Source organism: Cervus canadensis, chromosome 8 (genome assembly GCF_019320065.1).
Source record: "Cervus canadensis isolate Bull #8, Minnesota chromosome 8, ASM1932006v1, whole genome shotgun sequence".
NCBI classification, from domain to species: domain Eukaryota; kingdom Metazoa; phylum Chordata; class Mammalia; order Artiodactyla; family Cervidae; genus Cervus; species Cervus canadensis.
Genome location: NC_057393.1, coordinates 70379914 through 70394792, shown reverse-complemented (window position 1 = coordinate 70394792; position 14879 = coordinate 70379914). Strand labels below are relative to the sequence as shown.

The following is a 14879-nucleotide window of genomic DNA, read 5'->3' as shown; positions in this document are numbered from 1 at the left end:
GATTATGGCAGAGACCCTGACTAGCAAAGTTTTTATATAACAGCAACTTCACTTTTGAGGTAAAATCACCTCTTTGGGGTAATGAAGTTTCTTTCCCTCCTAGTCTCTCAGAGATTACATGTTCTAAAAGATAGTATTTTTGTCTGATATGACAACTCAAGGTCCCAGCCTGGTAACTGATGACTCATAAGTACTTGGTGAATTACTTGAGCTGCTGGGGGTGGCTAGGAAAGAGGAACAGCAACTTCCTATCATAAATTACTGAGTCCTAGAATCTTAGATTTCTAGAACTAGAAAGGATAGATGTAATCTAAATTCAGCGTATTACATGTAAGGATGCTGGTGACTTCCTGGGTCCAGATAGTGAGTTTGGGGCAAAGCAGAGAGCAGAAGTCATCTGCATGCCCTAATTCATGTCTCAGAAGCCAGAATATCTACTTCAGAGCATTATATAACCTAAGATTATCTAATTCTGTCTTTCCTTAAAGGTTCAGTTCATCTCCTACTACCTAGTGTCACAAAATCAGGAAAGAAAGAGATATTAAGGTCATCCTGTCCATTGGGGGATTGAATCTTTTCTTTCCTATCCCTAACCACAGGGCTATGTACCTGGTTATGTACATGTATGTATATTGAGCTATGTATGACATAGTACAACTACTGACAAAGAACATTATTCCTAATGAAATAATCGCTTCCATTTTTGGATACTTTAGATAAGTTAGTTTATAATATTTAGCCAAGATACGTTTCCCTAAAGTAACTGCTCAATAATTAGATTTCTTTTGCTATAAAACAGGTCATCATGTATTTAAAGATACATATAAGATCCCTTCCATTTCACTTTCCCTAGAGAAACTGTTCCTTGCCCTTTAAAATTTCTTCATGTCAAGTCATCCTAATTGTTCTGCACTGAATATTATCTAGTTTTGAAATATGCTTGAAAATGTGCTATTCAGAAGTGAACACATTATTTTAAACACAGCTAAGAATAGTAGAATTTTTCTTTCATTATTCTAGAGTATTCTCTATTCATAAGGCCTATGCATTCGCAATGAGGATGAAAATGCCCATTAGACTGTGAAAACTGATTCTTGTATTAAAAAAAAAAACTGACTCTTTTTATGGAGAAAGAAGAGACATAGTACATTAAGAGATATACAGCATACTTCTGCCATTAAAATTTAGTTGGGAAAATGACTAAGAAAAATATTTTAAAAGACTCATTAGAAGGACAATTAAAAAAAAAAAAAAGTTGAAAAAAAATGGCATAGCCTAAGATCACATCAGCTCTTTTATCATACCATTATACTATTCACTTCTATTGACAAAATCCTTAAAACTAGTTTAAGGACAAAATCCTTAAAACCGTTTCAGTTATGTTGCTGCTAATAGGAATCTCCTTTATTTTGTAGTTTATGGTTTGTTTGCTTGGTTTGTTGGTTGGTTGGTTTTGGTTTTTAGGGAGTGGCAGATTTTGTTCTCTTTTGTTACTTCAAGATCACAAGTTTAAATTTATTTCTGATAAAACTCTCCTTGTTAGATATTGTCTGTTACTGCCTGTCCAGATATCTTAAAACCTAATTCAGCCAATTAATACATTCATTATTCTTCTAAGCACTGATTATTTGCAAGTCTTATCTCTTATCACCTAGGTTACTCATGCCAATAACTTGCAGGAGGAATGTTGAAGAGAAAACTGAAAATACTGTCCTGCACATAGCTCCTCCATTTTGTGTTAAAGTATTAATCACTATGCTTTAACTAGCATTTATTCATCCACTTATTGTGACCAGCTGTACATTTCCATGCATAAAATCCATAGTTTTCTGTTATTCATTTGTACACTATTAGAAACCTTGTCAAATATCTCACAGTTATCCTGACTCTATTACACTTTCTGAAAGTCTAGTAATCCAAACTCCACCCTCCCCCCAAAAAAAAGAAGAAATAAGGTTTAGTCTTTTATTTTTTTTAATAAACTTGTGCTAGCTCATGATGATTACTTCTTCATTTTCTCTATTTAATAATAATCTGTAAAGCCACGTCTGTGCTGCAGGGATTAAGTATTCTATTGATTATATTTCTTCTTATAAGAGTACTTGTCAGTTATTTGCAGTTGACTCTTACTCTGTTCATTGATCATTTCACAGATACATGACCTGACTTTCCAAAAAGACCTTAAATGCCCAGGGCTGATACCATATACCCCAGAGTTGCCCAATGAAGTGTCGTAGAAGATAATACCAATATACTGTTTAACTGACTAATGAATAATATCACTTGGTTTCTACTCACCATCAAATCAGATCACATGAATCATAAATCACACCCACACTTTAGATTAGGGTTGCAGATTGTTTCAAAGGCTTGCCCTAACAAGAATATAAAAATTTAAGTCTGCTCCCATATTCAACTCTGTTTTACTATTTTCTCACTAAGAAATAAGGTTTTTATTAAATAATAAGGAAATTTTGTTTAAAAGACTATGGAAAAGGAGAAGGGAATTATATAGGTCATACATGCAAAAACAACAACATCAACAACAACAAAAAAGGAGAATGTTCCCTTAGGATGGGGAGCCTCTTTACCTTACAACAAATGAAAATCATTTAAAATTAGACATATCAGAATGGGCTTCTAAGGCTTCTTTCTAACAAAAATTAAGCCTATATGTTTAATTTATTTAAATTATCACACAGCTCTGTGGGTGAGGTTTTTAAACTAGATATTTTGACTACATTAAAAATACATTGATTACTTAGTTGAAAACTGGCTGACTGAATTATCTCAGTGAGCCATTTGTTTGTCATTTGATAGCACTGTATTTTTATGTCTTAGATACTTTATTATTCTGCATGTATATGTTATGATATTCTAAAATGATAATGCACTTTAATTATTTGAAAGAAGGTATTTAATGATAAAAGAGGTGATGGTCTTTAAAGACATCAACATAAGAGACTCCTGAACTCCTCTCTTCACATGGGCATATTGAATGAACAGGTACATATTGCACAATTTCTTCTGAAAGAAATGTAGCAACTAGCTGAGCAACTCCTAAATACAGAGTGAACTAAAATACACCCATATCAAAATGGATATACAAAAGGCTGAGACCTACATTCAGCATAAAACCCAGCATCAGGACAAGATTGTACAGTTAGGAGATAATCACCAATTTCTAGCATTTTTTCTGAGGAGTGAAGTATTAGAAGGATGAACTATTTACACACACACACACACTCACACATATATGTATAATATAAATTATGTTTTCAATCTGGAAAACATAAAAGTCTAAAGCATTCTCAAACATTATTTGATTACCTGAGTGGATAACTTCATGGCTGATGATAAATCTGTTCATTGGGAGTTAAAATTAAGATCTCATAAATATTAATTATGTACAATTGCTGAAAGTCATTACTGAAATCATCTTATTAATATCTGAATTGGAGTGCATTAAGTCACTTCTTTTAAGGTTTTTTGTTCAGTCACTCAGCCATGTCTGACTCACTCTGACCCCATGGACTGCAGCACATCAGGCATCCCTGTCCTTCACATCTCATGGAGCTTGCTCAAATTCATGTCTATTGAGTCAGTGACGCCATCCAATCATCTCATTCTCTGTCATCCCCTCTCCCTCCTACCTTTAATCTTTCCCAGCATCAGAAACTTTTCTACTGAGTCAGCTCTTTGCATCAGGTGGCCAAAGTATTGGAGATTCAGCTTCAGCATCAGTCCTTCCAATGAATATTCAGGACTGATTTTCTTTTTTTTTTTTTATTTCAACTACAGAGGGCAGGTCTTTATTCCCAATCCCGATCCCCCCTCCCACCTCCCTCTCCACCCGATTCCTCTGGGTCTTCCCAGTGCACCAGGCCCAAGCACTTGTCTCATGCATCCCACCTGGGCTGATGATCTGTTTCACCATAGATAGTATACATGCTGTTCTTTTGAAATATCCCACCCTCACATTCTCCCACAGAGTTCAAAAGTCTGTTCTGTATTTCTGTGTCTCTTTTTCTGTTTTGCATATAGGGTTATCGTTATCACCTTTCTAAATTCCATATATATGTGTTAGTATGCTGTAATGTTCTTTATCTTTCTGGCTTACTTCACTCTGTATAATGGGCTCCAGCTTCATCCATCTCATTAGGACTGGTTCAAATGAATTCTTTTTAATGGCTGAGTATTATTCCATGGTGTATATGTACCACAGCTTCCTTATCCATTCATCTGCTGATGGGCATCTAGGTTGCTTCCATGCAGGACTGATTTCCTTTAGGATGGACTGGTTGGATCTCCTTGCAGTCCAAGGGACTCTCAAGAGTCTTCTCCAACACCACAGTTCAAAAGCATCAGTTCTTCAGTGCTCAGCTTTCTTTATACTCCATCTCTCACATCCATACATGACTACTTGAAAAACCATAGCTTTGACTAGATGGACCTTTGTTGGCAAAGTTATGTCTCTGCTTTTTAATATACTGTCTAGGTTTGCCATACCTTTTCTTCTAAGGAGCAAGCATCTTTTAATTTCATGGCTGTAGCCACCATCTGCAGTGATTTTCGAGTCCAAGAAAATAAAGTCTGTCACTGTTTCCATTGTTTCTCCATCTATTTGCCATGAAGTGCAAAACAGATTTATGTATTACCAAAGACCTTCAGTGCAGGTTTTTGTCACAGTCTAGAGCCTAACAATGGACACCACTTCAAGAATAAAAAGAACTAACATTGGTTGAGCCCATATTAAGTGCCCAGCAATTTAAAAACTTTATTTCAAATGCTTTTTCTTGGATATTTGAATACTTTTCCCAAGGTCACAGAAGTGGCTAGTTGCAAAGCCAGAACTGAAAATTAACTCTCATTCTTCGACTTCTTTCCACATCAGTTTGTATTCTAATTGGATGTAATGAGCATTTACTATTGCTGAGGATAGATTCTAAACTAGTGATTTAATCCATGGCTAATGAGGCATTAAATGTCCAGAGCTGATAGCAAATAGTATGCAAAATATTTGAAAACTGAATTTATCATCATTTACCGTCACTTTAATAAGACTGTGTACTACCTTTGTTTATGTATTTCATCATGTTTATTTCTTTGTTAAAGATTCTTGCTCACTGAATTGTCATATAGACAAATAACATACATTGATGAAATTATAATCTTGACACTGGGAGTTGAAGTCAGTAAAATATTATTGGCAAAAAATAAAAGATTCATTAAGTGCTGCTAAATTATGTCAGTCTATGTTATTTCCCCCTCAGATCAGAAGAAACAATCACATTACAACATTATAAAAGCAATGACCACAAAATAAAATGACAACAGCTTAATAAAGCAGGCTTGATTGAATATTGAATTTTTTTTTCAGTTTGGGATATGAAACTTCTATAAATGTGTTTATTAAGAAGCTCTTCATTGATGGAAAATTATATATGCAAGCTTATTTCTCAATAATTAAATTCCTACAATTAGAGGTAGTAAATGCAGCTATATCATCAAAGGACATACTGCAAAATCTTTAAGGCAGTGCAGACTACACGTGGATCTCATTATATTCATCATTTCAAAGTAAACATCAAAAGGCATCTGGATAAAATAAACAGGGGCATTTTTCTACTTATTTCAAGCACTTCCCAAGTTCACTGTCTGCCTTAGAGTGTTAGATTAGAAGTTCAATGCCAATTTGCTCTCTTGCCTTTGTAAATATTTCTGTATTCTACCAAGAAGTTTATAGGTTTTTTTTTTTTCTTTACTATTGAAATTTAGAAATCTCATAGTAATGTCTAGGTATGAATCTTCTTTCATTATTATTGACTCAGTTCTTGGTGATTTTTTTTTTTTAATCTGTAGCCAAACCTTTAGCTCAGGGGAATATATTTTCCTATGATGATTGCTTCTCCTCAATCAAGTCATTTTATCTTCCTAAGAATTTGTGTGTTGTATCTTTGAGTCTAAATTCCAGGTTTCTAATATTTACTAAGATTTTACAATTCCTTGTTTTCACACCCAAAGTATGGGATGATTCTTTGAGTTTACCTCTGGATTTCATTAGTAGCTGTTCTGTTATTACTTTTTCTATTTGCTTGTATGTTTTGCTATTTTATTTTTCCTTCAATAGTTACTTTCTAGAGTAATAATTAAAGGGTCCATAGACCCAGACTTAGTTTCTTTTGAGTGCTGGCCTGGCAGTTTAATATCTATTTAACATTGGGCATGGTATGTTAACTATGCCTTACTTTCCTCATCCCATAGCAATAATAATAACATAGCTTTCATAGGATTATTGTGAGAATTGGATGAGTTAACAGAAGTAAAGTTCAGAAAATAGTGCATGGTGAATAGCAAACTTTCAGTAAAACTACACAATTGTTCCTTGTACATAACACTGTTCTATTTTACGGGCTTCTCAGGTGACTCAGTGGTAAAGAATCAGCCTGCCAATTCAGGAGACACAGGAGATGTGGTTCAATCCCTGGGTTGGGAAGATCCATGAGAGGGGGAAATGACAACCCATTCCAGTATTGTTGCCTGAAAACCTCCATGGACAGAGGAACCTGGCAAGGTACAGTCCACAGAGTCCCAAAGAGTCAGTTACGACTGAGCACGCACACACATATCATTTACAAAGTGAAAAGAAGGCCAAAAAAAAAGCCAACTCTTCATATATCAATGAGGACATTATTTAGAATTTTAAACAGTTTTCTTCTGATGATTTATCTGTAATATCTATGTTTTCTTTGTTTCATTGAGAATATTTGCTCTGATTTTCAGCTTTCCTCCCCAAATGACTGGTTATTTCATTATCTTTTCATATTTGCAGGTTCAGGTTTAGACGGCCCATACTGGTGGTGGCTGCTAATGGTTCCTTATGCTTGAGTCAACATTTGATATCATAAAATTGCAATGTTTGGGGAACAGAGAGGAGGAGGAAGTCATATTTCTTTCCAATTACGTGTACTGGGAATGAATCTGACAAATGTGATCCAAAGAAAAAAAGCAAGAGTGAGGTGGTTAAGTAAAGCTCCAACATCTACGACCATGCCACCCTGAATACACCCGATCTCGTCAGAAAAGCTCCAACTATATTTAGGATGGTGATAACAGTACTTGCAGGAAGCACTAGGGCAAACATTTTGTTTAACATTTTTCTGCAGAGCTTTGATAAATTTTAGAAGCCCACTGTGTGATTCTCATTGATAAAACCCACTCTTCCAAACATGACTTAAATAATGCTATCATTTCCCAAGCCTGGGTTTCCATCAGTTTTCTGTTGGAGAGATTCGTTGACTTGTCTCTCTGGGTTTCCCTACTTTGCTAATATTGGGCTTAAAAATGCCCTTGTCAGCTCCTTGGTGAACTCAACACATCTTCATTTTCAAAAACTAAATTCATGAAAGTGACTGCTTATTGATGTCACCCTTCCCTGTTTTCCAGCATTGTTACAGGTTTTCTTTTGCTCACTTGACACAAATCAGTTCCAAGACATTAGAGTACGAAGGGAAGGGAATGAATATGATTGGTTTAATTTCCCATCCTGAATCTGGAAATCTGTTTTAGCAATTGGAAATAAATGAGATGTTCATTTTTACTATGGAAATCTAGTTAGTTGAAGAACAGAATCTACAAAGTAATGCCATGTTAAGTTTGCTAATTTACCTAAAATGATGCAAAGTAAATAGCTGTCAATATGATTAAAATTACTGGCAATCTGAATTTAATGAATTTGAGAGCTGTGTTATTTTCTTACTTCCTTCAGCCTCTTGACCGCTTAATTAGTAAGATTTACTATTAATGCATCTCTAAAATTTCTATGCTTATCATCAAGAGTAATGACGTGGACCACTCAAAAGAAAAATCAGCCTGAATCACTTTTATTGACACACACTCCCATTATGAGGCTGTTTTCTCTAACAGTTGAGCTGTTTTAAATAAAGTTGTGTGTGTTTTGTGTGAGCTCAGTCGCTTCTGTCATGTCCAAGTCTTTTTGACCCCATGGACTGTAGCTCCCAGGCCCCTCTGTCCTGGGGATTCTCCAGGCAAGAATACTGGAGTGGGTTGCCATGCCCTCCTCTGGGGGATCTTCCCGACCCAGGGACTGAATCTGCATCTCCTGCGTCTCCTTCACTGTGGGAGGATACTTTACTCACTGAGCCACCTGGGCTTAATATGAAAATGAGACTTAAATCCCTGTGCTTATGGACCCGAAATATCCAGGAGGTAATATCTAGAGAAGAAAAAAAAAAAGCCCAATCAGCCAGGTATTTGAATCTAAAAGAATGGAGGTCACAAACTGACTGTATGTGAAATAAAAAGGACCAAAGACAGAGGCAAGATTTTGGAGTTATTGTTTACATAAAACCAGTCATGTCTATATCATTGTAGAAAGCAACTGGTACAATGAGAAGATTTACTTACTGCCAACCAAAATAATGGCGATTTATCCAAGTTGAATTCAGCACCTTTAACACACATACACACACACAATTGCAATTTAATTTATCTTACTCCTCCTAGCTTGTGAAATGGACTGGAAAATAACAGTGGCAGAGAAAGAGATTTGATGGCAGAGAAAGAGATTTGATGACAGAGAAAGAGGCTAGACTGACTTGGTCAGGTGTAGGCAAGTTGTCAGAATTGTAGCTGGGTTCTAGAGAGGGAAAGCATTTGGCTTTATGCAATGAAGGAAGCTCTACAGACATGCTGAGTGTCTGTGAGGTCACATGCTATGCACTCCAATCTACTTTTTGAAATTAATAGCCAGGTGTTATACCAGTTATGTACCTTAATCATTAATTATGACTGTGGCAGCAGGAGAAAAAAAAAATACGAGGACACATGAGCTGAGGTGATAAAGGGAAAGCATCAATCATGCACGACAAGAAAGCCAAAGATACCCTTTCTGCCTGGATGCTTTCATTTGTGACTCGACAGAGTCTCTCTCACATCAGACTCCAAACTTCAGAGACACCATTTCTCATTGTCTTTTTTTTTTTTCTTTTGTAGCAACAACCTATGGTTGTGAGACTCAGAGGAAAACACAATAAAATGTATATGTTGGCAATGTGCAGATTTTCCCGGTAGTATCACCAGGCTCCAGATTAAAGGCCATTGCCATAAACAAAACTGTCAGTCAAGTGTTGTGATTCTTTCAATAAAGGTTAAAGTAAGCTACATCATAAACAAATATTAGAATCAATAGTTAATAGTCATACCAGCATCACAGGTTGGTCCCCACTCTTTAATTTTGCTACAATGTCATAATAAATGCATTGCATATGTATCTTAAGAAGGTGGGTGGGGCAGGTGAATCTCGCCAAAGTTCCATACCACAGTATAAGACATCACAAAGTTTGGGAAGTAAAAACCCAATTTCCATTCTGGTATCAAGTGGTGTAAATGGGGTACTTAGAAACAGGGAGACCAAGAGGAATGAAGCAAGTGTCTTGCTAAGTGTTGGGTTCCGGTTTTCTATTGGATCTTGGATAGATGATTTCACTTCTCTAGTGCTCTCATCTATAAATGACTGGTTTTAGCCACATCAAGAATCCTTCTGGGAGTTTACATGTGAGCTTCATAAGGATCTGCAAGGACTATACACAGAAACTTATGTAAATCAGATTCTTTAAGGTTTATTTAAAAGATATGCATTAAAGGAGTGCTCCTCTGTGTACTAAAGAACTAGTTCTTTTAACTTTCCAATCTGTTATGAAACAATGCTTTAAAAACACACAAAGTATGTTTGACAAAGTATGAATTAATAAAAAACGAATATATACAACATAGAATCCTAAATGTTTCTATTAGATTAGACATTTATAAAATTACTCTGTTAAGTCTCTACAAAAATTTCTAAGTGCTTCCTACCACATGGGGTCACTGTTGTGGACTGACCAGCACTAGTTCACAAACCACACTTTAGGTAGAAATTGAGTTAAGGTCCCATCTAGCTTGAACCTTGAAAGTTTCTGTATGAAATCTAGATTCCTTAGATCCATTCTGCACCAGCTCTTTCTACCCAAATCATAGAATCCAACATGTCATCACACTCAAAATTCAGGTCTGTCTTCTTTAGAAAGCAATGTGAGATTGTAGAGACTAATGACAACAAGAACAAAATATGTTTCCCCAAGTCACTTGTGATTATTAATGTTCCCTGAACAGTAAGAGTAAAGAGTAGGGGAAAGCCTGTAGAACTAATCATCACAGAGACCAACCATTTGCTACCTGATCTACAAGTTTCCTCCTCTATGCTTCTCCAATTACATGATGACCCAGATCTGGAAAGTCTTTACCAACCCTTTATACAATGTTTATTTATAGTCTCATTCAAGATTCCTCACTGCATTTATTAGACACTCAAAGCTTACCATATCCAGGAAGGGGAAAAAAAAGGAAAAAAAATACATTCTCTGCCTTCAAGTTGTTTAGATGATACCAGTTCTTATATTGTGCAAAGAATCACAACTAGGAAATGCAGAAGGAGCAATGCTGAAGAGACATCAAAATTAGGATGGAGGGTTACATAAGGCTTCTCAGAAGTTAGTTTTTTTTTTAATTGTATCTTAAGCCATGACTACCTGGTGATCTGTCTATAATACTAGAGAAGTTTAGTCTGCTCACTGGACACTTGTTTGTGGTTCACTACTTCTTTATTGCTACCTGCTTGAATAAAAAGAATACCCTTCCCAGAGAGTAGAGCTTTCTTTGATAAAGAGTACTCTAATTGATCAAAAAAGGAGTGTGTGTATGTGTATGTATTAATTTTGCACGTTTGGTGGGAGATAAGCAAAGAATCGGGAAGAGTGGTGATTATCAAGTGAATGGTGAAAGGTATCATCAAATATGACTTTACCAAAGAATGTGGCAGGGAGGATGAAGCAAGCGGTGAGAGACGAGGCTGGAGAAACTAAAGGCTGAGGTCAAAAAGTTTCTTGGATATCTTCCTAAAGATTCTGGATTTATCCATAGACCTTTTAAACTCATTTAAAAGGTTTTTAAGTAAGGGAGTGATAGAATCAATACTTTGTTTTAAAAAGATCATTCTGGCAGCTTTGTGAAGGGTATCTAGGAGATGAGCAGGATAGAGCTGAGAGTGTCAAGAGATTCATTGAATAATTCAGGCGAGAAATCATGGGTACCTGGACTTAGTCAATGGTAGTTAGGAATGCAAAGAATGGGACATATTAGTAAGACACCAACAAGACAATGGGAGATGAATGATTTTCTGGATACTGGCTTGGTTAATTTGGAGGTTAGTAATTTCAATATCTGAAAGAGAACACACTGACATAAGTACAAGATGAGAGTGGAAAGAAAGTTCAAAAATTGAACATGTTCAATAATTTAAGGTATCTGCAGAAAGGTAAAATGGAGGTGTCTGTAGGGAGTTTGAAATAGGAATTGAGTTCAGAGATGGGTTCAGATGGCTGGAGAGAGAAAAGTTGGTCAGCAGTAATTGTAGGCATGAAATGGATGTGATCACTTTGACAAGCTTTGCCTGAGGAACTTCACTCCACAAGAATTTATTTTATTCTATAAATAGGTGGATTTTTATCTCTTTCATGTTCCCAAACAGTACTAAGGAGGTCATACAAAAATAACCATTTTTTACTTAAAAATTAAGTGAGAAAATAAGCTAAAGAGTAAATGATATAAAATAATAGAGTTAAAGCTGGACCGAGATTCATACGCAATGCACAAACAACTAAATACTGTTCATTTCCCAGGGTCAGGTCACATTTTTGGCTCAGGATTTTCAGTCACCAATGCAAAAGGGAAGTCACAAATTATATATTTATAACACATAAAATAAAAACAAACCAATTTCTCAAAAGTGTAATTATTTTTGGTACTGGGAATTGAGAAAAATTTCCTCATGAGAAAAACACTGAAACATAGTGAGCAGTGTTCTTGGCAACACCATTAAAGTGAATAAGAGTTGAAACATATAACTATTATTATATCCATCAATGTAAGGAGATGATATAACAACTAAAGTAAGGCAATTCAAAGGAGGAAGGAAGATAAAAGAGTGTACTCCACCCATAGAGCCTAGGTATGTTGGTTTGTATGAATGAACAGCTACAATTCCTTCAAGCATTCAACTGTAACACCCTGGATATATTTAATCTCCCAAACTAGACTGGCTACTTTCACCCACCTTCTCACTATTTAAGGTCACAGCCTTCCTCAAGACACATCTACTTGTCCCTTCAATATCCAATGATTTTCAGAACTATAATTAGCATGTATCAGATAAGTGACATTATTTTGATAACTCCTCTAAATCCAGTGGCTTAAATGATACCTGGAAAATAAGTAGTTGTTTAAAATATATTTTGAATAAATTACAAATTTATTAAATAAATAAGCCTGATTATATTATAAAGGCCAGTGATATAAAAATTAATGATACACTGTTTTTGCCCTCCAAGGACAAACAAAGTAAATAAAAAATACTAGAATTGATCATTCTTACAATAAATACTAACTGAATGACTACTCTGGGACAGGCACTCCTACAGGAGGCATTGGCAATACAGAAAGGAACAAAACAGAGAATGAACTCATGGAGTCTATGTTTCACAAATATATATATATGCCATGCTATATATATATAGCGTCAAATATATATGTGTGTGTGTGTGTGTGTGTATATATATATACATATGGCATCAAATACATATGTAATATATGGCAATAAATATATATGTGTGTGTATATATATATATATGGCATCAAATATATATGTGTGTGTGTATATATATATGGCATGAGTTTGAGCAGGCTCCAGGAGTTGGTGATGCACAGGGAAACCTGAAGAGCTGCAGTCCATGGAGTCACAAAGAGTCAGACACAGCTGAGCGGATGGCAAGAATACTGCAGCGGGTTGCCATTCCCTTTTCCAGTGGATCTTCCTGACCTAGGGATCGAACCCAGGTCTCCTGCATTACGGGCAGATTCTTTACCATCTGAGACACCAGGGAAGCCCATAAATATGTTTATGCATGTATGTGTGTGTATATGTATATATTGGAGAAGGAAATGACAACCCACTCTAGTATACTTTCCTGGAGAATCCCATGGACAGAGGATCCTGGAGGGCTTCGGTCCATAGGGTCACAAAGAGTCAGACATGACTGAAATGACTTAGCATAGCATAGCATGTATGTGTGTGTGTGTGTGTGTGTGTGTGTGTGTGTGTATCTTGAAGGAAATGAAGGAGAAAGCCACACTTTTGTACAAGATTGGCCCAGACCAAAAGAAAGCAAAGAAAAAGAAGAGCAAGTACAAAAGTCCTGAAGCAATGTAGCAAAAATGAACTAAATCTAGTGGTGAGTTTTAAGAAATAGCATAAGAGATGGTGGTGATGGGTTAGTGATTGTCAGAACTTCTAGGTCTTTGTGAGGACTCTGGTTTTTCCTTTGAGTGCCATGGGAAATTATTGAAAGATTTGAGCCAAGGAATGACACAATCTGACCTAGCGGTAAGTGCAGTAGTTTTGACTCATGTATCCAATATAGTATATGAACAGAAATAAGGAGTCATGGAAGGCTAAATAAGAAAGGATGCTTAGGAATTACCTGGACAAGGTGGGAGATAGGATAGGAATAGATACTCTTCCAGACTGATGGATACATGGCCTGAAGAAAGGAAACTAAGGTGAGAAAAAGTTTGCTATGCAAAGAAGTACAAGCAATGTATCATGGCCACAAAGCAAATGATAAGGCAGAGGGAGTGATGAAAGGCAACTAAAGAGATAAAACAGGAAAACACTGAAGGATTTTTGTTCATATCCCTAATCTTTGCAAATAAATTTCATATTCTCAGGGGCAGGGATAATATGTAACATAAGCCATGTCTATGACACAGAAGTTATCTTCAGTGTCTACATAAACTCAGTGCAACTTAATTGATGAAATTATTTTCACCATGACTAGGGTGGATATCTATTGATAATGTCAGATGTTATGTTTGAGTGATTTTTACAAAAAATTACCACTTGTCTATAAGAGAAACAGTTTCCCCCATATGAGGCCTTGGGGAGCAATAGCACATTATCCTGCCTCCATCCATGTGCTGAAGTCACCAGTAGAGAACTGCTCTGCTTCAGCTCAGGCTTCCCAGGTGGAACAGTGGTAAAGAATCCACCTGCCAATCCAGGAGACCCAAGAGATGTGGGTTTGATCCCTGGGTCAGGAAGATTTCCCTAGAGTAGGAAATAGCAACCTACTCCAGTATTCTTGCCTGGAAAATTCCATGGACAGAGGAGTCAGGTGGGCTACAGTCCATGTAGGGTCCAAAGAGTCAGACACGACTGAGCATACACATACACACACACACACACACACACACACACACACACACACAGATTCAACTCACTTGGACCTGATCTTGGCAGCTCTAAATTCTAACAAATTCACAGCAAATGCCTGGGAATCCAAATTGTAAACCAATCATTATGCTCCAAATAGGAATATATATTCTAGAAAATGAAATCTAACATAGCTTCACTGACCTTCACAAAAGTCAGATTGGGATTTCCCTCAGATTGGGATAGGTGGTCTGAAAATAAATGTATCTAAAATATCATAGTCAAAAGAAAAGATTGCTACTGATGCCCTGGCTTAAATAAAGTGGTTGGGTACTACATTCCTTCTCGATCACCTCAGGCTCTTGTAGTACAGGGAGTTTTATCATTTTCAGCCGCTAAAAGATAAATAAGGACATAATGTGCTGTAATTTCATTTAACTAGGCAACCCAATGTTCTAAATAAGTTTGAATGTTTGCCAATAGTTGGAAGAGACTTAGTGACTAAACAAAAACAATACAATGCACATGTATATGAATTAAAAGCAAAAAAAAT

The 14879-nt window shown here is 36.2% G+C and overlaps 1 protein-coding gene across 5 annotated transcripts in view; it reads right to left on the bottom strand.

The window, feature by feature from the left end:
* Window positions 1-14879, bottom strand: part of CTNNA3 (catenin alpha 3) — a 1829362-nt gene that overhangs the window by 759949 nt on the left and 1054534 nt on the right. For 2 of the 5 annotated variants that reach the window (XM_043476813.1, XM_043476814.1), the window contains exon 10: window positions 13596-13655. The exons of the other annotated variants lie outside the window; for them this stretch is intronic. In XM_043476813.1, coding sequence (XP_043332748.1) covers window positions 13596-13655 — 60 coding nt within the window. The remainder of the gene's footprint in view (window positions 1-13595; window positions 13656-14879) is intronic. 5 annotated transcript variants of the gene reach the window in all.